The sequence below is a fragment of the Musca domestica genome, unplaced genomic scaffold (genome assembly GCF_030504385.1).
Source record: "Musca domestica strain aabys unplaced genomic scaffold, Musca_domestica.polishedcontigs.V.1.1 286, whole genome shotgun sequence".
Classification (NCBI taxonomy): domain Eukaryota; kingdom Metazoa; phylum Arthropoda; class Insecta; order Diptera; family Muscidae; genus Musca; species Musca domestica.
Window position 1 is genome coordinate 52,388 of NW_026712295.1, and position 24,952 is coordinate 77,339.

At 36.7% G+C, this 24,952-nt stretch overlaps 5 protein-coding genes across 8 annotated transcripts in view; 3 read left to right on the forward strand and 2 right to left on the reverse strand.

Moving 5' to 3' along the window:
• Window positions 1–253: 253 nt before the first annotated feature.
• LOC101900657 (putative zinc finger protein 727) lies at window positions 254–5,604 on the reverse strand. 4 transcript variants are annotated; one of them, XM_059124380.1, is made up of 10 exons: window positions 5,515–5,604; window positions 3,228–3,341; window positions 2,645–3,168; window positions 2,507–2,587; window positions 2,380–2,448; window positions 1,856–2,038; window positions 1,502–1,792; window positions 1,351–1,428; window positions 456–1,292; window positions 254–392 (listed from the first exon to the last, which is right to left on the reverse strand). In XM_059124380.1, exons 3-10 carry the CDS (start codon window positions 3,079–3,081, stop codon window positions 311–313), a joined length of 2,058 nt encoding a protein of 685 aa, XP_058980363.1. In that variant the 5' UTR covers window positions 3,082–3,168; window positions 3,228–3,341; window positions 5,515–5,604; the 3' UTR covers window positions 254–310. The 4 variants fall into 4 exon arrangements, with proteins under 4 accessions (XP_058980363.1, XP_058980364.1, XP_058980362.1 ...); XM_059124381.1 differs by having other exon boundaries at window positions 2,645–3,164; window positions 5,500–5,601; XM_059124379.1 differs by having other exon boundaries at window positions 5,500–5,601.
• Window positions 5,605–5,820: 216 nt separating this feature from the next.
• Window positions 5,821–10,538, forward strand: LOC101898818 (zinc finger protein 345). Its single transcript, XM_005179965.4, has 6 exons — window positions 5,821–6,984; window positions 8,605–8,796; window positions 8,862–9,026; window positions 9,083–9,256; window positions 9,312–9,467; window positions 9,523–10,538. Exons 1-6 carry the CDS (start codon window positions 6,476–6,478, stop codon window positions 10,382–10,384), a joined length of 2,058 nt encoding a protein of 685 aa, XP_005180022.2. The 5' UTR covers window positions 5,821–6,475; the 3' UTR covers window positions 10,385–10,538.
• A 643-nt stretch (window positions 10,539–11,181) lies between these two features.
• LOC101898994 (thioredoxin, mitochondrial) lies at window positions 11,182–14,382 on the forward strand. Its single transcript, XM_059124389.1, has 3 exons — window positions 11,182–11,361; window positions 11,700–11,925; window positions 13,887–14,382. The coding sequence occupies exons 2-3, from the start codon at window positions 11,737–11,739 to the stop codon at window positions 14,205–14,207; spliced, it is 510 nt and encodes a 169-aa protein (XP_058980372.1). The 5' UTR covers window positions 11,182–11,361; window positions 11,700–11,736; the 3' UTR covers window positions 14,208–14,382.
• A 3,034-nt stretch (window positions 14,383–17,416) lies between these two features.
• Window positions 17,417–20,112, reverse strand: LOC101899168 (5'-AMP-activated protein kinase catalytic subunit alpha-2). Its single transcript, XM_011292765.3, has one exon. The coding sequence runs from the start codon at window positions 19,657–19,659 to the stop codon at window positions 17,971–17,973; it is 1,689 nt and encodes a 562-aa protein (XP_011291067.1). The 5' UTR covers window positions 19,660–20,112; the 3' UTR covers window positions 17,417–17,970.
• A 1,785-nt stretch (window positions 20,113–21,897) lies between these two features.
• LOC101900836 (carboxypeptidase D) overlaps window positions 21,898–24,952 on the forward strand; it is a 75,237-nt gene continuing 72,182 nt past the window's right edge. The window contains exon 1 of the mRNA XM_059124377.1: window positions 21,898–22,967. Coding sequence (XP_058980360.1) covers window positions 22,398–22,967 — 570 coding nt within the window. The 5' untranslated portion in view covers window positions 21,898–22,397. The remainder of the gene's footprint in view (window positions 22,968–24,952) is intronic.

Sequence of the window (24,952 nt, forward strand, 5' to 3'; positions counted from 1 at the left end):
TTAAGGAGTTATGAGCGTTTTAAAATAGGCTATTTTTCCTCTTTAAATATCTGCAATCAAAACGATGCTAAAAACCCCGAAATGTCAATATTTAAGGAGTTATGAGTGTTTTAAAATAGGCTATTTTTCCTCTTTAAATATCTGCAATCAAAACGATGCTAAAAACGACTTTATAGACTATTGAGTCTTACAAAAGGAGCATATGCAAAAATTTTTAAATATTGTTTATTTCAATAAATAAAAATTCTTCCAGTATTTTAATAGCTAAAACAACATTTTTGTATTTGGTAAAATTCTTTTTTATTTAATTTTAAAACTCCTCATTTTCATGATCCTCCTTCACAGATGTATGAGTTTTCACATGGCGCCTTAGATGATTTAATGAGGAAAATCTAAAAATTTAGAATCAGTTACAAAATATTCTTTACAAATTCTCCTACGAATGCTCTACTTACGTTACCCCACAAACTTCGCATTTATGCAAACTCTGCTCACCATGCAAACGTTTGTGTTGCTCCAAATTAAATGCCCGTGTAAATTTCGAATTGCATATCTCACATTTATATGGTTTCAAACCCAAATGGATTTTAATGTGTTTATTCAAATCGCTGCGACACTTAAAACTTCTCGGGCACTGTGGACACTGATGTTTGCTAACATCTGAATGCCGTTCGATGTGTTTGCGCAAACTGCTGGCAAATTTAAATGCCTTGCCACATTCTGAACAGAGATAAGGACATGCTCCCGAATGGATGTTCATGTGTTCCTTCAGTGTCGGCTCCGAGGTAAATTCCTTGTTGCATATGCTACACATCAAATCCTTGTGCGTTGCCATATGCCTCATTAAACGCTCCTCCAAGAGGAATTTCTTATCACATTGATCACACTGGTATTTTTTGGCATTTGGATGTCTTGCTTTGATGTGATCCACCAATGTTTTGGTGGTCAAAAATCCCTTTTGGCAAATGTCACAAATAACATTACGTGCCAACAACTTGCGGCTATGCACCTGACGATGCGAGGCCAAGGCAGGTTGATTTTGAAAACGTTTTGGGCATTCTGGGCATTTATAACCATCGGCTGGAGCAGCAGATTCATTGTTGTGATCTTTGTTGTGTGACTCCTTGTGTATTTTCAAATAATATAGGGAGGTGAAACGATGTTTACATATTTCACAGGCATACGGTTTGTCCAATGAGTGGACAGGACTATGACGTCGTAAACGTGAGGGGTTGTTGAAAACTTTGCCACAAACTTCACAGGGATAATGGCCACCGCCACGGGGTTTTGGTCTAAAAAAGACAAAACTAAATAAGAAGATACTTCCAGGGAAAATGTGATAACAAATACCTTTCAATCTCATTAAAATTGTTGTCCATATAGTCAACTGACTCGCCTTTGTCATTAAAAATGGCAGAGTTCGTATCACTAAAATTAAATTTGAATACACATGTTTTAATTCCAAAATATAAAGATTTTGATTTTATTACTATTTCCCTACCCCATATCAGGACATTGATCAATTTCCAAATAGGTATTGCTTTCGCCTTCATTATCGAAATTGCTCTTACTTTCATCTTCGTTATCCAAATAGGTCATACTTTCACCTTCATTATCTTCTATGATTTCCTCGAAATAATCCATAATTTCTTGTCCAGTTTCTTCATCAAAATTTGTTCTCGGATTTGTATTTTCTTTTTGGATTTGTATTTTCTTTTGTTTATTTGATTCACCAAAACTTTCAAAGACATGACTCTGCTCTTTTAATTCTTCACTCGGAAAATGTTTAGGACTGAAAAGGAGGAAAATATTTGAGTTTTTGGATACAAAAAAGAGTCTTTATAGAATATCTTACTTTACTATCAAACTCTCCTCACAACTCAATGGGGCATCATCATCATCCTTGTTTACCAATTCCTGTACATACGTCCTCAGATCCGATAAATTGTATTTATGTTTAATGTACAAATGATGTTCGATACGGGTAATTCGATCAAAGAATTTTCCACAATACGAGCAGATATATTTTTTTCTAGACCTGAAATAGAAAAGGCAAAAAAAAAATAAGATTTAAGGGACTAGCAATTGTGTCAAGACAATACAGGGCTTTTGAAAAAGTACCGCGTTTTAGAGATGACGAGGGGGTTAAGAAGAAACATTTTTCTGAATCCTTTACCAATGACAATAAACTAATGCCGAATGTGGTTTCAGGCAATTTTCATGGAGTATTTCTTTCAAATGCGTTGAGATTTATCTCAATATTATACGATAAGTCTCTTTCCTACCAGTTAAGTATATCTTATATTTTTTACCAATTAATTTACCTATCTTAAAATATAACCAAAAATAAACATATATCTGAACTCACAAGAAACTTACATTTGTTTAACTACTTTAAAGGGTTCTTTTCCCTCCAATTTACTTTGTCCAACATATTCATTGTCTTGGCTGAAATGAGTAGAGTATTTAATTATTTTTCAAAGGTATTATTTCAAATAAATCTTACTCAAAGTCCAAAGACTCCCCATCGGTTTCTACAATAAGCTCTTCCGCTACGGGTTCTTCTGCGGCATCCATGTAATTTTTACTAAAAAAAAAGAAAAGAAATCCATAACCATTTCCTATGGTCTACTTAATACCTTACCCTGCAACATCCTTTACATAATTTACATCGGCAAAATTCTCATCTAAATCGTATAATTCTATTTTCATTTCATCCACCACATCATCCACCTTATGTTCCACCACATCGCTATGCCATTCATTGTCTCTAGTGTCCACAATAAGTTCCGTTGAGGCCACAATTAATTGACGTAACTGATGGTCGGTGTCAACACACATCTGTTGGAATTTATAACTTGTCACCAGTTTATCGACACAATTTTCACAAATAATTGTCGACAAATCAGTTTCCTCCTCGTGGTCGATGTGAATTTGTGGCACAATTTCATGTAACATTTCTAAAATGGTATGCTCATCGACATAATCCAAAAGTTGATAGTACTTGCTGTCGCCATCCATGCAGGTGCGACACAAGGTTGTTAAATCTAAGGACATGTTGGGATGATACTTTGTTTCCATCCACCACTACCGATTTCACATTGAATTAATGTTTTTGTTTTTATAAAACCTTGAGCCACAATAGTCCAGGCAATCGTTAAGAGCTAGCTATGGAGAAGAAGATTCTAGTTATTCATGCATTTTATTATGTATTGCATGTGCCTTACCTGAATGAAAATGAATGAATACTAAAGGATTTTTTCTTCCTTGGCCACTCTTTCAACTGAATTCCTCAGCAGCTAGTACGGCATCGAATTCCTTTCCTTGGCTTGATCTACAGGCTTGAAGTAATGAACACAAGTGTAAAAAATGGTGGGAGAACTTTTCCCAATGATTAAAATGTAAAGGGTTTCCCAATCAGAACGCAATCGTGAAATCGGAAATGGTAACCAGTTTTTTTCTTGCCTAGAATTGAAGAAATAAATGTGGAGGGCATGTGTTTTCAACAAGACGGTGCCACATGCCATATAGCCTAGCCAGAGAAAGAATTCAACTGCAGCATCGATAATTTCCCGTTCGTGTAATTTTGCGTTTTAGAGACCAGATCGTGGGATCGTGCCTAGATGCCTTTAGGCTTTTTCTTTAGGTTTTTTGACGTCGATGGTTTCTATGAATAAGCCGAGGAGGACTCAAGGCTTAAAAGAGGACATTGGACGTTGCATTAATGAAATATTGCAGCATTTATGCAAAAGGGTCATTGAAAATTTCATTAAAAGACCGCGGAACAACTCTAGTTTAGTAAAAACTCTTAGATTTTTTCGAAATTTTTTCCAGAGGTAGGTATTTTTACCCTGATCCCGGGAAACTATTTTTCTTGGGGGACGGACCCGGGACCCCAGATTTTTGACCCAAAAGTCCGGGATCAAGACCCCGCCTGGACCCGGATCCACTTAACCGATATAGACAATATAGGTATCGATTGAAAGCTTATGGAAATACCTATCCAAAGGGGTCAAATGAAGGGGTAAGTTGTCATGGTTCGGAAGTTATAGTCAAATTATCGATTTTTTGGACCCGGATTTTTTATGAAACCCCCAAAAAGTCAAAAAAGTAAATAGCCGGCCTTCGGCCGGGGCTTGAGATTTTCACCTATGGGTATGTCCGACCCCGGCTAACGCGAACAAAAGGTTCATAATTTCGGCACTCTTTGTAAATAGCCGGCCTTCGGCCGGGGCTTGATATTTTCTCCTCTGGGTATGTCCTACACCGGCTAACGCGAACCAAAGTTTTCTAAATTGGATACCTTTTGTAAGTAGCCGGCCTTCGGCCGGGGCTTGAGATTTTCTCCTCTGGGTATGTCCTAAACCGGCTAACGCGAACCAAAGTTTTCTAAATTTGACCCTTTTTGTATATAGCCGGCCTTCGGCCGGAGCTTGAGATTTTCTCCTCTGGGTATGTCCCACACCGGCTAACGCGAACCAAAGTTTTCTAAATTTGACACTTTTTGTAAATAGCCGGCCTTCGGCCGGGGCTTGAGATTTTCTCCTCTGGGTATGTCCCACACCGGCTAACGCGAACCAAAGTTTTCTAAATTGGATACCTTTTGTAAGCAGCCGGCCTTCGGCCGGGGCTTCAGATTTTCTCCTCTGGGTATGTCCTACACCGGCTAACGCGAACCAAAGATTTCTGAATTTCATTCTTACGCAAAATATACCTTTTTTATTGAAAACATAGTTTTAATGAACTGGTTAGAATCGGGTTATGCGGATGGAAAGACCCATATCTCTGGACTCAGTAAAGGTATTAGCACAAATTGAACCTTTTTGGAAAGGTAGAAGTGTCAGCTATAATTTGGCATCAATTTTGTTGTCCCCCATAATGGATCCTTTTTTTGACTTTTTGGGGGTTTTATAAAAAATCCGGGTCCAAAAAATCGATAATTTGACTATGACTTCCGAACCCCATCATGTGACCACTTGTTGGATAGGTATTTTCATAAGCTTTCCAACGATACCCATATTGTCTATATCAGGTAAGTGGATCCGGGTCTAGTAGGGGTCTCGAACCCGGACTTTCGGGTCAAAAATCTGGGGTCCCAGTCCGTCCCCCAAGATAAAAATAGTTTCCCGGGATCATGGTTAAAATACCTACCACTGAAAAAATTTTCGAAAAAATTGAAGAGTTTTTACTAAACTAGAGTTAAGCCAAGACCGCCTGTGTGCCAGCCACAGCGGCCATCTTACTAACCTTACTCTGTCATTCTTTACAATGTAATTAGGCTTCACGATTTTTCTTAATATCTGTGTTTTTTTTATTTTATTTTATTTATTTAAAATTTAAAAATTGCGTTCTAATGTTGGGACACCCTTTGTATATTTCGCATGCACAACACACCAAACAGAAAGCCTCAAAAGAAAACCTCAATTGAAGGCTAAATATTAATCTCATTCATGTTTTATTCTGCTTTCGAGCGTGCACAATCACAACAATGACACATACACATTTATTTCATACTTTTTCATAGCGAATTATACACTAAAATATTAATTTATTAGCAATTTAACAACCAACGACGCTTCCGAGGAAAGAAAACAAATGAAACGAACAAAGAACACTGCGATATGGCAACTTTAGGACGAAAGACAATACTGAAAGAAATCAGAATAAATGTGAGGAATCACAATAGAAATGCCGAAAAACATAAGTGTTCCCTAGATCGAAAATGACTGTTGCAAGTGCAAACTCCCTAGCCGCCACGAATAACGTTTACGCAGTACTTTGTGACATTTACTGGCTTAGCTGCTGCTACTGTTCGCTGCTACTGCAAACGAGAAGAAGACACGGATTTGTTGCATCGACACTCTCTCACGTAAGGCGAAAAAATCACACGAATAAAGAAAAAATTAACGAAAAACATAAGTGTTCCCTTGATCGAAAATTACTCAGTTTAATATTCTTAACGGCGTCAAAATGATGACCTAAAGCCGGCCGATATATTGCTCCAGTTGAAGGAACTTACTCCCGCGGTCCATTTAATGAATGTGTCCAGCGGTTCGATTTCCTCATGTCTCATTCGTAAACAACAGTGGTCCCTCGGAGGGGATTTTGCTTTCTCGTTCTTTTTTATCAGGCATTCCTTTGGGCTTTCTTATTCGTTTCGTTGGGGACGTCTTTCATTTTTGTTTCCCACGCGCTCCTCACAAGCAAAGCGAACAGAGCTTCAGTGAATTGGTGGAATTGGACACATTGGACATTGGCTGGACAAAGGGCCCAGGAAAACAGGCAAGTCAACATCCTCCATCCAATCGACAACAGGCACACCAACAACAACAACATCATAAGACAAGAAAAAGATAGAGTAATTTTTTAGCAAACAAAACAACAGACGGACAAGCAGCGGATTTGTTGCGTTACCCTGGCTTTTCCTCAAGAATTAAGCGAATTAAGTAGTATTTTAAAACGAAAATACTTTTCGATGGATATAAACGATGAGCTGAGCAATGGACCGGCTCTAATACGATCATGCCGCACATGCATGACGGAGGATAGTCGCTACTATCAAATCTATGACTATGTGGATGAGAATCACTCGATTATGGAAATGATTGATGCCATTGTGCCGCAAATCAACATTACAACGGATGATATTGAGTTCTCCACATTGATTTGTGAGACGTGTGTCAATAATCTTCTGGTTGGCTATCAATTTCAACAGCAATGCATTGCCATCGATCAAGAGTTCCGCCAGCAAATTTTGGCGCCACCCGAAGAAGTGTTGGTGGTAAATGCGAAAGAAGATCTCACCATGGAGGATGAAAGTATGGAGGAAACGAAAATTGAAGTTTATAACTTGAATTGTACAGATGAGGATGTGGAGGCCAAAGAAGAGGAGCGGGAGGAGGTGGAGGTACATGTCGAAGAGGAAACGGAAGAAATCCGTGAGGAGCAGGAGGAGGAAGATGAGTGTACGGAGACCATACTGGGGTATGTAAAGATGAATAGACTATCGCCAAAACCCATGTGCCTTCATGGTCTATAGAAGACCTAGGGTCATTCTTTTTCCAAGACACCGAAAAGGGTTATATTACCAAAGAAAGACGTAGACATCCTTTTCGCATATAGATGTCTTGGTCTTTATAGAGATAGATGTCTTCAATAGTTCTTAGACTTTCTTTGCTCTATTTTCCCTAGTAATATAGGCCAATATGAGGTCTTATATCTTAGCGAATACGACAATAAAATATCCAAGAAGAGGAATTCATTTAAACTTGAACGGGAAAATATTGATGACGCGGACAAGTGCTTTCAACATTTCTATTACCAAAACCAGTGAAGAAAGTCTTAAAGTCGGGCTTTATGATACCCTACACCACTTTGCTAATTTAGTAGAGCCCCGCATAACAATTAAAAGGTTTTATGGGAGAATTTAATCATACACGCTATGATTATAATTATAAATTTAAGTTCAAAGGACTAAATATGCCAAAAGCATTTGTATCTTTTAAATTCGGACTTGTATTGCCCATTTGGTGCACAATTAATTTGAAATCGGATAAAAATATATATGGGAGCTATATCCAAATCGGAACCGATCTCGATAAAATTTGGCAAAGATATTTCTGAGCTGTATTTGATATATTTCCCTGAATATCGTTGTTACGGAGTGCATATTACGGCTGTGGGTAACAAATATAACAAATCGGATGAACATTATATATGGGAGCTATAGCTATATCTGAACCCATCTTCACCAAATTTAACATATTAGCTTCTAGACTCAATTCGGTCGTAAGTGCCAAATTTCATACCATTTGGGCAAATATTAGACGTTTGGTACACAATAAAAGGTAGATCGGATGAAGTTATATATGGGAGACATACCCAAATCTGAACCGATCTCAATAAAATTAAGCGAATGTATTTCTAAGCTATATTTGATATATTTCCCCAAATATTGTTGTTACGGAGTGCATATTACGGCTGCGGAGCACAAAAATAACAAATCGGATGAACAATATATATGGGAGCTATAGCTATATTTGAACCGATTTCGATCAAATTTGGCATACTTATTTTCAGGCCTAATTTGGTTGTATGTGCAAAATTCCATACTATTCGGGCTTATATTACACGTTTGGTGCACAATAAAAGGCAAATCGGACGAAGATATATATGGGAGCTATATCTAAATTTTTACCAATTATCTCCAATTTCAATAGGGTTTGTCCTTGGGCCAAACAAATGATTTATGCAAAATTTCATCTGGATAGGGCAATAAATGTGAACTGTACTTTGTTTACAAAAATACATGGACAGACGGACGGGCGGACGGACATGCATAAATCGACTCAGAATGTGATTCTATGCAGATCATCAAAATTAACTATGGGTCTATCTCGTTTCCTTTTGCCTGTTACAAACAAATGCACAAAGACATAATAACCTGACCACCTTGTGGTGTAGGGTATAAAAAGACCAAGGCTTCTTTTTCTCATTTAGATGTGTTGGAGTCTTCAATTGTCTAAGCCCAGAAGCTCTTATACTCTATTTTCCTCAATTACCCAGCAGCCATACATTTTATATATCTCTATCTCTCTATCTTAGCGAAGAAGACAATGAACTCCATCAAGAAGAGGAATTACTTGAAGCTTCAATGAAGAAACTTGATGAAATGGACAGCTCGTCGGAAAACATTGATGATGATGACAATGAGATCACACCAGAAGACATCGATGAGAATGAAAACACTATTATGGACTGTGAGTCCACATTGCCGCTTAAAATAATTCAAGTTGAGTAAGTTGTGGGAGGAAAGAGGGTCAAACATAAAAAACCCAATTTTCAAAAATCTTACTTTTCAGTCGCAAAAAACGTTACACCTGTGCCGTGTGTGGAAAACAATATGATCGGGTATCACGCATTGAAGATCATTTGGAAAGGAGGCATAGATATTCCATTGATGATATCAAAAGATGGGTGGAAATTGTCGACGGCAGTGGGAATGTTATGAAACGGGAAAAAATGAGGTGGGTTACAAATATTTTATTGGCTTAAAACGTATTTTTAAACAAATTTCCTCTAGGAAAGATAAAGAAATGCAAGAGAGACGCTGTGAAGAAAAAGAATATGAAAAGGCCATGAGCAAGATAATCCAGATCAAAGAAGAAAATGAGCCAGACGTTCAGGTTGGCGAAAATTCTAAAGAAACCAAAGATACAAATGCTGATCCAAATCCCTTGTCTATTATTAAGATTGGGTAAAATTTCAAGTATATCATAAAATGTTTATAATATTATAAAAAATGATTTTAGCGGCCGCAAACGTTTTAAATGTGGGGACTGTGGCAAAATCTATGATCGCATTATACGCATGCGTGAACATTTAAAGAATCGGCATAGCTATGACATGAAAGATATCAATAATTGGTATGTCCTTGCTGAAAATGAAATGGACTTGTCGGATTCAAAGTAAGTTATGGATTTGTAGCAAAACTAAGTTCTAATCCAATTTCCCCCCTTATAGAATTAAACCCGAAGATGGCCTGTATACATGTGAGGAGTGTGGCAAACAATTCTGTGAAATATATCGCCTGCAACGCCACAGTATTGTACATTCAGTGTTTAAAAAATATGGCTGTGAAATATGTAAACATCGTTTTGTTTCCAAACAAAACTATCGCAATCATATGAAACTTCATGAAAATGCAGACAATGAGACGACGACCACCACACCCCCAACTCCAACCGTTTATAAATGTCCCGAGTGTGCCATGGTGTTTGGTAATCGTAATTCATTGTCGGCCCATTGTAAAAGGCATTATACCACCACAGAGAAGAATTTCACCTGCCTGGAGTGTAATCGGGAGTTTATCTCGAAGAAAACCTTAAGTGAACACATAAAGCGAGTGCATCCCAACATCACATATGCCTGTGAACACTGTGATCGCACCTTTGGCTTGCCCGATCATTTGGAACGTCATATGGGCGTTCATCGTGATATAAAATGCAAAGTGTGTCACAAAAAATTTACCACTGTACAAACGCTCAACGATCACATGAATCTGCATACCGGTGAATGTCCCTATCTGTGTCCGGAATGTGGCAAATCATTTCCATTTGCGGGTAGTTTAAGGCAACATTTAGCCAGACATTCATTGGTCAATCAATTTCATTGTTCACAATGCGGTAAGGGTTTCAAGTGCAAGGCGAATCTCAAGAAACACATGAAGTCCCATTTGGGCAAAAGACATAGGCGTATGGGCTTTGCAGCGGCAGATGAAAACAATCTGCAAAATGACGAACAAGAATCTGAAGTGGAGGATGGAGACGATGGAGGTATCGAAGAACAATATAATGTCACAGCTTTGGAAGATGATTCATGGTAATCGTTTGGCAAAATTATTGTTTAATTGTAGTTTTAGTATTTCCATTAAGTGACATTACTATTTTAAGATTGTTTTTTATGTATTTAAGCATATGTACATTAAGATGTGCAACTCCAAAGAAAATAAAAATCATGTGTACAAAATCAAAAATAAATCTTATATTTGTGTTATGATATTTATCATTGAAAATGTCGATTAAATGTTGCTCTGGAACAGAACTGAAATAGGGCAAACATTTTTACTATAGGAAACAGGCATGGCCTCAGGGCTGTATTTATGTAATTTTACGAAGCTGTTCTGCCTCCCTATTGTAACATGTTCCCTCTCATTTCGAGAGGCAATTGCTCTGTTCCAGTACCTTCAAGAATCTACTAGTTGTGCAATTTTTTTTTCGATATCATAAAGGGAAAATCGGTTATCGTAGTGAAAACTTTTACATTCTTGTAGTCCTGAACAGACATGGTAGAAGAAAATAGGTAAACGCATCGATACAGCTGCTGTCAAACCAATTTTGGAATTGAAAATGTTGAATAAAAAATTATTTAAATTTGTAGAAATTGTTGGAAAACACGAATTATAATAACCTCCGAATGACGTCGTATATGAAAACATAAAAAAATCTACTTATACTTGAAAAAACAAACTTTTTTTGACATATCAATGCTCCCAAGCTTTGATGCATCCACCTGTTTTCTTCTGCCATGTAAACAGACTATAAGTTGAACAGGAATTTAAATCGACTATAAATAGTCAAGTACTCGGTAATCGGAAGTCGACTTACACATCCCTAATGTCGATTTGACATTTCAGACTAGATTGTTTTTTTTTTATTTCCCAAGTTTTTTTCGGTGACGGAAAATTAAATAAATAATTTATTTTCAATAAAACAAAAGGAGAAACATAAAATAAACAGAGCGCTAAGAGACATACAATTGTTTGCAATTAAATAGTAAACAATTTAAGAGCATTCTAAAGAGGTAAGTGTGGGAAAATGCTTAATGTTATTCATTATTACCTCATGCACCTCATACAACCACAAAATACTATTACGACGTTTTTCTTTCCAAGCAATTCATTATTAACAATTGGTTGTATTTGTATCAAAGTAAATTAGTTAAGAATTGGGGTGATTTAATCTTTGTTAATAATTGACATTGACTATTATGCGCTGTTATGGTGTATGAATGTAATCTTATCATCTACCATAACTCCATGCATGTTCTGGCGACGGTCACTAGCATTTCAAGATAACAGCCAGCAAAGAAAGTGTTATTAACCTCCATTTTTCAATGTTCTGTTTGTTTCTTCATTTCAGTCCACCAGTCCCAGTGATAACAAGGCGGGGAAACAACATGCTGAAAATAGCTTCTGAGGGCTTAATGCCTCGTCTGGTAGCCTGTGTCCAGGCCTCATCATCAGCCCAAAGTGCCTGTCAACGTTTGGCTCCCATAGCTGTATCGGCTACACAAAAGTTTCTATCTCAAAGTCAAATAGCAAATAAAAAGTTTACCGTCAAAGATCATTATGAGTTTGATCAAAAGGTAAGTGGCGGGGATAGATAAGTGGAAGAAGCAGACGTGTTAATGGCATGGGAAATATCGAAAATAGGTCATATATATTTAGGTCAAGTGCTTGGAATGTGAAATAGAAATGGAATCCATTGTTAATCTCTTGCAACCCCTTGTACATGATCTGTTTGCATTGTTTGTGGGAGTGGGAGGAAAAACGGAGAGAGAGAGTTGCATACATTGATGAGAGATTTGTTTTCATGGCATTCAAATTACTTTCTCTCTCTCTCCCTCTCTCATTATCTCTCATAAATGATTAGGTGTGTCTGGTTACTTTTCCAGCAGGAATTGTCCAGTAACTTCTTTCTGAGAGAGTAAGGTTGTTTTATTCTCTTTTGCAAGGAAAATGCGAAAAGTAAACAGACGGTATTCCTGCAGAAGCTTGCAACTAATCAGCTGATTTGTCAAAACAAACCAATTTGTCCCCCATAAGGAGAATTAAAACAAAGGAAGCAATACTAATTTTACAAGTTTTTAAATAAAAATGTTGGAAATAGTCGTTTATTTTCTTATTGCATATTAACATTTACGTTTTTCACATTTTGTAAAGTTGTTCTCCAAAATCTATTAGTCTTGCTAATTCCAAAAAAATATTTTCAAATTGAAAGCACAAAAAGAAATAAATAAACAATAGAAAACATCTGATTGAATGTCGATGAATGAGAAGAAGAAGAGTTGCAAGTGATTGCAAGAAGAAATTTTTCCAGCAAGAATTTGCAAACTCTCACTGAAAGAACTGTCAAAATTTCTCTCTCCAACCGCTCTCTTTTGCAGAACTTTTGGGTTAACAGACGACTTCCAGTAACAACTTGTAACATTTGTTACAAACTTTAGGGTAACCAGACACACCTATTGATTTGCGCTTCAGCCTTTGTCAACTAACAGGTGATTGAAAAAAGTTTCTGGTTAACAAAAAAAAATTAAATAAATTATGCAATATGCATACATTAATGTGCAGCTTTGTTGTTGTTTAAAAGTAACAACAACAAATACATAAAATATATCGTGATTTCTTTCACGTATGCCCCCTCATTTGCGTGTGCCCTTCACACAGACATTAGGTGTACGTTATGACGTTTGTTTGTATATCCACACCATAAACTGGATAATACCGGAATAGCATTAGAATGAATCAGCTTGAATGAACCCAGAACTGAGATAATGAGGGAGAAATTATGCAAACTAAAATTAAATTTAGATTAAAAGTAGATAAAGTGGAGGATATTATGCAAACGTTTCTTAAAGAAATGGAAATAAATAAATGTATGAATGAGAAACTTTCTCTTTGAACCTCCCAGGATAGTTGAGGGACTGGAATGTGATCCTTAGACTGTTATTAATTACATATCCAAATATGAAATAAAATGTCTGAGACTTGAAAAAGGTATGTGAGATAAATATATAATGGACTTAGATCTGGAAATTAAATAGTATTTTATAGAAGGAAGGTTCTATCGGGTTTTTTCCAATTCCGAGCTAATATTACCCACAAAATGTTGAAAAAGATTTGAAACTACACATCGTTATCATAGTTTTGGCCTTTAAGTATGGATGCCTTATGAAGACCTGAACTAGCAAAATTGCAGACAAAGTCTCTGTCTATGCCGTAGTCGGAAAACGGATATAGTATAACTTAATTTCAATCATTTACTATAATTTGATTACAGACACCTTTCTAGAGTCTGAATCTGGTAATAGAAATTGGCTACTGTCCAAATTCTAATATAAACTCCCCACATCTCCAACAAGTGCAAAATTGTAAAACCTTTTTCTGAGATTTTTGTTAGAAGGTAGACCTAGTTTTTTACAGCATTCGTTTGGGTAGAAGAAAATTGAGTACACATCCCAATGAAAACTTTTAACATAACCAACAGTTAAATTCTAAATTATTTACAATATTTTAACCACCATTTTTTTATTATTTCTCCTTTTAGGTAATCAACAGCGATAATCCCGTCATTGTGAATTTTCATGCCGAATGGTGTGATCCCTGCAAGATTCTTACACCCAAAATGGAAGAACTTCTGGAGAATTCCAACGAAATCGATTTAGCCATTATTGATGTAGAAAACAACACAGAATTGGTGGAAACATTTGAAGTGAAAGCTGTACCTGCTGTTTTGGCTTTTCGCAACGGTGTTGTGGTAGATAAATTCATTGGTTTAGTTGATGCCAATAGTATAGAATCGTTAATAGATAAATTGAAGAAAAAAAATCGCAAAACTGCAGACGCAGAAGAAAAAGAAACGAAATAGTAGTAGTAGTATAAGAGCAAAACAAAAATACGAGATTTCATTAACGGGCTGTAAATGTGTTTGTGTATATATAAAACAGCACAATTATCCTTCAAAAGTAAATCAATTAAAAACAAAAAATAAAATTAGTTATCAATTTTACAATACCAAACTTTTGATGAATTTCTCCGCAAAATAAACGATACCTTTAGAGTAATTTAATTTACCCAATTCAACTAACTTCTATATAACATATTTTTTATGTTTCTTTTTTTTAATAATAGTTTAAGTTTGTAATGTTTAATAAGAAAAACAAAAAAATAAAAACAATATTTACAAAAAAATTTCATAGAGGATTTTTACTAAACAAAATAACAGTTCCTTCATTCTGTTAGATGCCAGTATAAAAATTTACTACAACGATGGTTCATAAATATGTCAAATATTGCCATATAACTACAAACATTTGAGGTATCTATGTGTGGAGGCTACATCAGAAAAAGTTCTGTTGGAAGATGCTACAACCAAAGACAAGCTATAAATCAAAATTAAAGCAAATTCGACTGATAAATGTGGCAATTATTTTCTAAAAGCTCTAAACTAGAGGCGCTTTTGTGTGACAGGTATACCAAAATGTAATGCTAGGTTCACCATTTTTGCCAAGCAGTTTGTATATCATATGAAAACACAATATACTAATTTACAACAAAAACGGTTCATAATTTTGGGTTCAACAAAAAAAAAAAATGGGTCCATGCGGATAAATTTCAGCTGAAAGATGCATTACCCAATGAAAACTCACAATCATAAAAATTTCAGCAATTTCGACCTATAAATATAGATATTATCTTAAAAAATCTCCAAAGAAGAAGATATAACAAGCTGTGGAAGATATAACAAGCTGTGGACCTAGATTAATAATTCTTAGCAAATAATTTATAACAAAAACGGTTCATAAATTCCAGAATTAATGCCCCATAACCTCAAATATTGTCATACCTTGGAGTGGGATTTACACCAAAACCTGAGTCCATGTAGATAATTTTGAGCTGGAGTATGTTTTATCCAATGACAAATCAAAATTCAAAATTACAGAAATTCCTGGCAAATAATGTACCAATTATCCTCAAAAAACTCCAAACTGGAGGCATCTTTGTGTGGCAGGTATACCAAAATGTAAAGATTGGTTCACCATTTTTGGCAAGCAGCTTGTATATCATATGAAACCCCAATATACCAAATTACAACAAAATTGCTTCATAAATATGGGAATTAATGCCACATAACTTCAAATATTGCCATACCTTGAGTGCGATGTACACCAAAGCCTGAGTCCATGTAGATAATTTTCAGCTGGATTATGTTTTATCCAAATGACAAATCAAAATTCAAAATTACAGCCATTTCTGGCAATAAATCTACCAATTATCCTCAAAAAACTCCAAACTGGTGGAGGTACCTTTTGTGTGGCAGTTATACCGAAATGTAAAGCTATGGCCGAAATGTTTGGTAAGCAGTTTGTATATCATATGAAACCCCAATATAACAATTTACAACAAAAAAAGGTGCATAAATATGAGAATTAATGCCACATAACCTCAAATATTGTGATACGTTTTAATGGGTTCTACACCATAAACTGCGTCCATGCAGATAAATTTCAGCTTGAAGATGCTTTACCCATTGAATACTTAAAATGCAAAATTACAGCAATTTCGACACATTAATATGGCGAGAGTCTTCAAAAAACTCGAAACTTGAGGCACTTTGGCATGGGAGCTATATCAAACTGTGGACCTAGATTAATAATTCTTGGCAGTCAGTTCGCTTATCCAATGAAAACCAAATATACCAATTTACAACAAAAACGGTTCATAAATATGAAAGTTAATACCACATAACCTCAAATATTTCGAAACATTTGAATGTGTTCTACAACAAAAACTGGGTCCATGCAGATAAATTTCAGCTGAAAGATGCTTTACCCAATGAAAACTCATAATGCAAAATTACAGCAATTTCGACCTATAAATATGGAAATTATCTTTAAAAAGCCCCAAAATAGAGGCAATGTTGTATGGGAGCTATATCAAATTGTGGACCTAGATTAATAATTATTGGCAGGCAGTTCACTTATCCAATGAAAACCAAATATAGCAATTTACAACAAAAACGGTTAATAAATGCGACAAATAATGCCACATAACCTCAAATATTGTGATACATTTGAATGGGTTCTTCACCAAAAACTTGGTCCATGCCGATCAATTTAAGTTGGAAGATGCTTTACCCAGTGACAATTCATAATGCAAAATTACAGCAATTTCGACCTATAAATATGGAAATTATCTTCAAAAAGCTCCAAAATAGAGGCAATTTTGTATGGAAGCTATATCAAACTGTGAACCTAGATTAATAATTCTTGGCAGGCAGTTCGCTTACCCAATGAGAACCAAATATACCAATTTACAACAAAAACGCTTCATAAATATGAAAGTTAATACCACATAACCTCAAATATTGTGATATTTTTGAATGGGTTCTACAGCATGTCCATGTAGATAAATTTCAGTTGTTTCAAGCGCCGGCCATGGTGATGGTGTGGGCCGCCATAACAGCCGATGGTCGCTCCCCGCTCGTATTAATCGACCGTGGCATCAGAATAAATGCAGAATATTATGGCGAAAATATTCTGGAGGGTGTATTAAAGCCTTGGGCACGCAAACATTTTGGCCGCAGACCTTGGACATTCCAAAAGGACTCAGCACAAATGCACTCAGCATGGGCGCCATCCAAGAACGCTTACGGTTACTCGCTTCATTTCCAGCGCACAATGGCCACCAAAATCTCCGGATACCAATCAGTTGGACTATTGTGTCTGGAGTATTTTGGAAAGAAAGGTTGGCACTAAAAAATACCAAAGTGTCGATCACCTCAAGCTAGTGCTTCGCCGGGAATGGGCCAAAATACCGCAGAGCAACATTCGGGCATCGTGTGACGGTGTCATTGGCCGTTTGAAGGCCATAATTCGTGCCAAAGCTGACCAATTCGAACAAATCTAAACTTATTCTAAAATTTGATGCTATTTCCTACATTTTTTGCTTTCATTCAATAAAATTTAAAAAAAGACAAAATTATGGAGTTTGAGTTGAGTTTAATGACCTTTGACATTTAAATACTTGCCCTTCATTGAAATTAGTTCCGATCAAAATAAAAACAAACTATTCATATTCCATTTTTTGTTAATACTTTTTTTCTGAATAGCACTTAACCTTTATTAACAGAAGAAATAAAACTTACAATACTAATACAAAGAGAAAAAATTAAAATAATAAATCATGCCATACATTAGATGATATTGCCTTTGAAAGAAAATAAAAATAAAATAAAATGGCTATGTGGTTGCCTTTAAATATTTGCATATTTAAAAAAAAACACTAATAATATTTTAAAAATTAAAATTCCAAGAAAATCAACAAAACAAGCCAACAAAGAAAATTTTCTTTTTTAAAAGCCAATAGCGTGGGGAGAGAGACAATTTTTGGGTGAGGGGCGATTAAAGATATATATTTGGAATATAAAATAGAATAATAATAATAATAATTTCTAAATAAACAACAATAATAATTATTTTGATGCATGTAGTTTTCGTTTACATTTACGATAGATAGAATATATCAAGGCCATTACGACGCCTTGAGCTGATACATAGTACGACTTTGGGATAGCTTATAAAATTATGAAAATAATTTTTTTTTTTTTGAAAAATAGTCCCACCTCCACTTCAACGGGCCAGCTGTATAATAAGAGCAGCACACATTTCAAAAAATTCCATTGTATGATGGCCCGTGGGCTGGGGTGGCATTACCCCGGAGTGACTCAACGGTGGTGGTGTTAGACTTTCCAAAATAACATCATCACCCTGTTCCACTTCATCGTTGGTCAGCGACTTGAAGTCGAGCAAATAACTTTTGGCATCCACCTGATATAGCTGCAAAGACATCTTGGAATAGGTACCATTTTTCAGATTTTGACGGCGCACCCGAACATGATAGGGATTGATGATTTTCCATTCATAATCCAAGGCTTTCATGGCACGATAAACCTCCAACATAATATCGTTGGGTTTACTCTGCGAACGTATACCCAAATGCCATTTGGCCCGTTTAATGGGTGTACCGCGGGCAGCCTTCTCGGGGAAGGCTCCACCTCCCTGGGCCTGTACTGCCATGGCCAGTTGCCGTTCGCGCAGGGGCGCTATACGTTCCGGATGGGGTTTCATGGATGGTGTCAAGGACGTTCTACCCGGCGTGGAGGTACCCGATGAAGATCCACCACCAAAATTAGGATCTTGCGGCTCATTTGGTGAGTGGGCCGCCGGCGGTGGTGAGCCGGCAACAAAGAAATTATTTATTTCCGTCTTGGCAGCCTCATCAGCAAAACGCTTGTTGTCAATTATCAAATGATAGGCAATGGCCAATTGGTCATGGGGATCACCACTCAGCAGAGCATTGTGCACCTCCTGTTCCTTGACACCGAATTTCGAACATACCTCCGACACTGCATAGGTATCAATGACATTGGAATCCTGTTCAATCGAAGAGGGAAAGAGATAGGATGGCAAATCCTTTTGGAACCATTCATGTTTTTTAATCTCCTCGATGTTGGCTCGCTTCAGCGGATCCACCTGTAACATTTGACACACCAAATTCACCACCTGCTTATTCAAATATTCCGGTATGGGGAAAATGCCAGATTTGATTTTCCGGAACAAGGTTGGAACATGTTCATCGTCAAAAGGCAAGGTGCCACACAGCAGGGCATATAAAATTACACCACATGACCAGATGTCTACCTCAGGACCGGCATACAACTTGCCCGAGATAACTTCAGGAGCAGCATAATTCGGGGAGCCACATGATGTCCTCAGGAACTCACCATCCAACATCATGTTGGACAAACCGAAATCGGCAATTTTCACATGGCGATTGTGGTCCAACAGCAGATTTTCCGGTTTCAAGTCACGATGGACAATCATATGGCGATGGCAATAGTCCACACCGGAAATAATTTGCTGGAAGAAACGCCTGGCCTCGTGTTCCTGCAGCTTGCCATGCTTGACAATGTAATCGAAGAGCTCGCCACCACTGACATATTCCATGATCATGAAAATATCCGTGGGTGTGGATATCACCTGATACAACTTGATAATGTGGGGATGTCGGAAGAGTTTTAGATTTTGAATTTCACGTCTAATCTTGCCCACCACATCGAGGGATTTGATTTTTTGCCTGTTCAGAATCTTCACCGCCACCTTATGTTTGGTCATTTGATGTTCGCCAATTTTGACCTTACCAAAGGTGCCCGTGCCCAAAGTAGCACCCAGCAGATAGTGGCCAATTTTCACCAATGGCTGGGGTCCGGATCCAGTGTGGACCACTTCGGCCGCGGCCGAGGCTCTTGAGTTGGGCATTGTTTCAAGGTTAATGTACGCCTTTGTGAGTTCTTCTTTCCTAGCTTCCTTGTTCTAGGTAAGTGGTGATCGTCTAGACTTTAACGAGACGACAACAACGTAGTAGTAGTAGTGGTATACGTGTGTGTGTGTGTGTGAACTACCTGCTTGTCCGTCTGTTGTTTTCTTTGCTAAAAAAATTACTCAATCTTTTTCTTGTCTGCCGATGTTGTTGTTGTTGGTGTGCCTTTGGTCGATTGGATGGAGGATGTTGATTATTTGCTTATTTTCCTGGGCCCTTGAAGGGAGCTTTTATATTTTGATAATTTTTATCCACACACATTTAAGAGGATACGTTTTTCCACAACTCTGAAGACTTTTGAAGCTGTTGAATTGAAAATTTTCCAAATTTTTCTTTCTTCGTGTTGATTTTTTCGCCTTACGTGAGAGAGTGTCAGGGCAGATTTCAATATTTAATTCACAATAGTTAAAAGCAGCAATGAAACATTGATTTGTATAACCCTACTGTGGTCACTTATCGATTTCCATGTCCCTAAAAAGGCAACAGAGAAAATAGAGTTCATGGTAGAAGAATATAGGTAGACGCATCGAGACAGCTGCTAGGACTGCCAGATTATGGCCTTCCAACGGCCAATGAAATCGTCACACGCTGCCCGAATGTTGCTCTGCGGTATTTTGGTCTATTCCCGGCGAAGCGCTTGGTTGAGGTGATCGAAACTTTGGTATTTTTTTAGTGCCAACCTTGCTTTCCAAAATACTCCAGACCATGGTAGAAGCATATAGGTAGACGCATCGGCACATCGGCACAATTTTTTTGACATATCAATGCTCCCAAGCGTTGATGCATCTACTTGTATTCTTCTGCCATGCTCCAGACACAATAGCCCAACGGATTGGTATCCGGAGATTTGGTGGCCTGGAAGGTGCGCTGGAAATGAAGCGAGGAATCTTAGTTTGTAACCATTCTTGGGTGGCGCTAGCTGAGTGCGATGGTGCTGAGTCCTGTTGGAATGTCCAAAGTCTACGGTCAAAAAATTTGCGGCCCAAGGCTTTAATACACCCTCCAGAATATTTTCGCGATAATATTCGACATTTATTCTGATGCCACGGACGATTAATACGAGCAGAGAGCGACCATCCGCTGTTATGGCGACCCCCACAATGACGATGGGCGGCGCCTGAGTTCTGGTGGCCAACCGAAAGTGCACATTTTCAGCTAACCTCTTTGGCAAGTAAACACGATCATTTTGTTTGTTTACAAACTGCTGGACAACGAATGTTTTCATATCAGAGAAAACCAAATTCGGCAGTTCACCACTTTCGCCCAAGCGAAGCAACTCTTTTGAGTCTATTTTCATTCTGCTGCGGTGTAAGTTCTTGCACTTTTTGGAATTTCAATGCCTTTTCCCCGAGCTCATTTTTCAATATTTGCCGAATGCAATATTGAATCATTGATTTTCAAAACATTTTGTTTTTATTTTTTACAACAACAAATACATACCAAAAAATAGGCAGAAGTCGGGCACACTTAGAAAAAAATTTAATCAGCTGGGAGCTCTACTTTACCTTTTTATTGTACCATGATTAAATGTTTCTCGAAGTTCTCAAAATGTATACATTCTTCGATCAGAAATTTCTTTTAAATCGTTCATTAAAATTTCCACGATCGTTTCCCAAAAATTTATCTAGAATATCCAGTTTATTTTTCTCTAGAACCTTTCCCTAAAATATCCACACCCTATTCTCTGTATGGTAAAATTAAGAAGTTAAAGCCATTTCAAAAAAGCATTCCCATCTCTGCATTTTCTGTAATTTACATTGTCACATTTCACTACATAAAAAGAAGTTCCCATCTCTGATTTGTATATGTACAATGGATTTATAAATACAAATTTTGACAAAGATATGTTGTCAAATTAATAATTTTAAAAAAAATTGTAAACATATGTTTATATTACTTCACTTCATTGATTGTACCATGATTGTCTGTAGTTTGTATTAAATTGCCTTCCGTTCCTTTGAAATGTCGTATTTAAATCATATTTTAAGACTTCCCTTCAAAATACCCATTCTTTTTTCGGTTTGTTGTAAAAAATCCCCATTAATTACAGGCATCTCTCAACTAATCATATATGAGTCTAAAATTTCATCTGGCAACACTGCATTGACTCATCAATCGATATTGCTGCCAAATAACAAACTATCGCCACCATCGATGTTGACTGCATAGTTCGATGTGCCATCCCTAGTTGTGTTTGACAAGACCATAAACACAACAAATTCACGTCCGGTTTTTGTTTCGTTCGCTTACTTTACTCGTCTCGTCTCGGTGTCTTGTTTTCGTTTCTTTTTGTTTATATTATGTTTTAATTAATAAGAAAATTAAATAATAAATATAAAAAATAAAGAAAATTATATTGTGTGTTACAAAAAGAAGCAGTGTCGTGACAAAGGCAACAGCAGCAGCAACAACAAAGAATTCCAAGTGCATCAGTCATACAAAGAGAGAGGGAGAAATCGACCTCTCAACGTCAGCAAATAATAAAAAGAAATATAATAAGAGGTGTTAAAAATCCAAGTAAAAAAAAGTATTGGAAAAAAGATTACAGGGGCTACATGTTTTGCACAAAGTAGCAAAAAAAAAAAAAAATACAAAGTGTCGCCAAAGAAAAGAAATTTAAATCCAATTTTTTGTGTGGCCCGGTGGAAAAATTTTAAGCCACCCAAGTGATTTGTGAATGAAAAAAAGAGAAAAAATGTGCGCAGGTGCGACACTGCTGCGTTCTAGAAGCAATGGCGTTCGACGTTATCCAACAAGTAGTCGTCGTGACTCACAGTGGTCGTGTCGTAAATTCATGTTCTTCGTTTCGCTACTGTTATGTTGTGTTCTAAGTCGTGGTGTCTATGGTGATGCGTCTGCGTCGTCGCAAGAAAATGAAGATTTCCTGGTGGCGCCCAAATATCTAAATAACGGAGAAATTCGTTCGTTGTTCGCTCGCCTACAGGAAGAATATCCCCATTTGGCGCGTGCGTATTCAATCGGTAAATCCTTGCAAAAACGCGATCTAAATGTTTTGGCTCTGTCGGCACCGGGTGAAGATGCCAGTGCGGGTGATTTGTTGCGTCCCGTAGTAAAAGTAACCGCCAACATCCATGGCGACGAGACGTTGGGTCGTCAAATGATCGTATATTTGGCTCAATATCTTGTGAAAAATTATGAAAATGTCGGGGAAATTCAACAGCTATTGAATACAACGGAAATACATTTATTGCCCAGTTGCAATCCAGATGGTTTCGCCGCGGCCAAGGTGAGTAGGATGAGTTTTTGTGAGCTAAATATGATATAATTTTATATAAATAAGTCAAAAAGAATCAGGCGGTTTTTACGACAGATGTATACCCTCTGCCAATGTTCGATTATTTAAATATATTTTGACTTCTGTTATGATTATTCAAATTGCTAACCCTATATGGCATAGGTTCCGAAAGAATGGACCAATATGACCATTTCGTATCGGAACTAAATAAAAATAATTTTTCTCTAAAAAATCAGCCTGTGTTTCCTGAGGATTTTTCTCTATAGAATAAAATAGCCTCAGTTCCCCAAGTATTCTTTCTCTATAGAAAAAAATCAGCCTCTGTTGTCTAAGGATTTTTTTCTATAGAAAAAATTCTACCTCAGTTTCCTAAGTGGTTTTCTCTATAGAAAAAAAAATTAGCCTCGGCTGTCCAAGTATTTTTTTTTCTATAGAAAAAAATCAGCCTCAGTTTTCTCTGAGGATTTTTTCTCTATAGAAAAAAATCAGCCTCAGTTTTCTCTGAGGATTTTTTCTCTATAGAAAAAAATCAGCCTCAGTTTTCTCTGAGGATTTTTTCTCTATAGAAAAAAATCGCCCTCAGTTTTCTGAGTATTTTTTCTCTATAGAAAAAAATCGCCCTCAGTTTTCTGAGGATTTTTTCTCTATAGAAAAAAATCGACCTCAGTTTTCTGAGGATTTTTTCTCTATAGAAAAAAATCGACCTCAGTTTTCTGAGGATTTTTTCTCTATAGAAAAAAAATTAGCCTCGGCTGTCCAAGTATTTTTTTTCTATAGAAAAAAAATCAGCTTCAGTTTTCTCTGAGGATTTTTTCTCTATAGAAAAAAATCAGCCTCAGTTTTCACTGAGGATTTTTTCTCTATAGAAAAAAATCAGCCTCAGTTTTCTCTGAGGATTTTTTCTCTATAGAAAAAAATCGCCCTCAGTTTTCTGAGGATTTTTTCTCTATAGAAAAAAATCGCCCTCAGTTTTCTGAGGATTTTTTCTCTATAGAAAAAAATCGACCTCAGTTTTCTGAGGATTTTTTCTCTATAGAAAAAAATCGACCTCAGTTTTCTCTGAGGATTTTTTCTCTATAGAAAAAAATCGACCTCAGTTTTCTCTGAGGATTTTTTCTCTATAGAAAAAAATCGACCTCAGTTTTCTCTGAGGATTTTTTCTCTATAGAAAAAAATCGACCTCAGTCTTCTGAGGATTTTTTCTCTATAGAAAAAAATCGACCTCAGTTTTCTGAGGATTTTTTCTCTATAGAAAAAAATCGACCTCAGTTTTCTGAGGATTTTTTCCCTATAGAAAAAAATCGACCTCAGTTTCCTGAGGATTTTTTCTCCATAGAAAAAAAATCGACTTCAGTTTTCTGAGGAAAAAAAAATCAGCCTCAGTTTTCTCTGAGGATTTTTTTTCTCTACAGAAAAAAACGGCCTCAGTTTTCTGAGGATTTTTTTTCTCTACAGAAAAAACGGCCTCAGTTTTCTGAGGATTTGTTCTTTATAGACAAAAAAAATATACCTCAGTTTCCTGAGTAGTTTTCCCTATAGAAAACAGCCTCAAGTTTCTTAGGATTTTTTTTTTCAAAGAAAAAAATCGGCCTCAGTTTTCGGAGAATTGCGACCCTTTGTAGGTGAGGTACCAGAAGGGGTTCGCAAATATATATCATCTTCTCAACAGATCTTTTGTTAGCAAAAATGTTTGTATGCATTGCATTATGAAGAGAACTGGATGCTTATTTCGGATTTTATGATCGTTTATTCAAAACTTTGACCCATTGTGTGGAAGGTACCAGAAGATATGGTCCGATTAGTTCCATTTTTATAAGAGAGCTTGTGTTGATGGAATTATTGAGATGTACAAAGTCTAAATGGAATCGGATATTAAGTTCGTGTTTTATGAGCGCCATTGATATTCAAAATTTTGACCCTTTGTGGGGTAGGTACCAGAGGGAATGGACCGATATATACCATCTTCACATTAGATC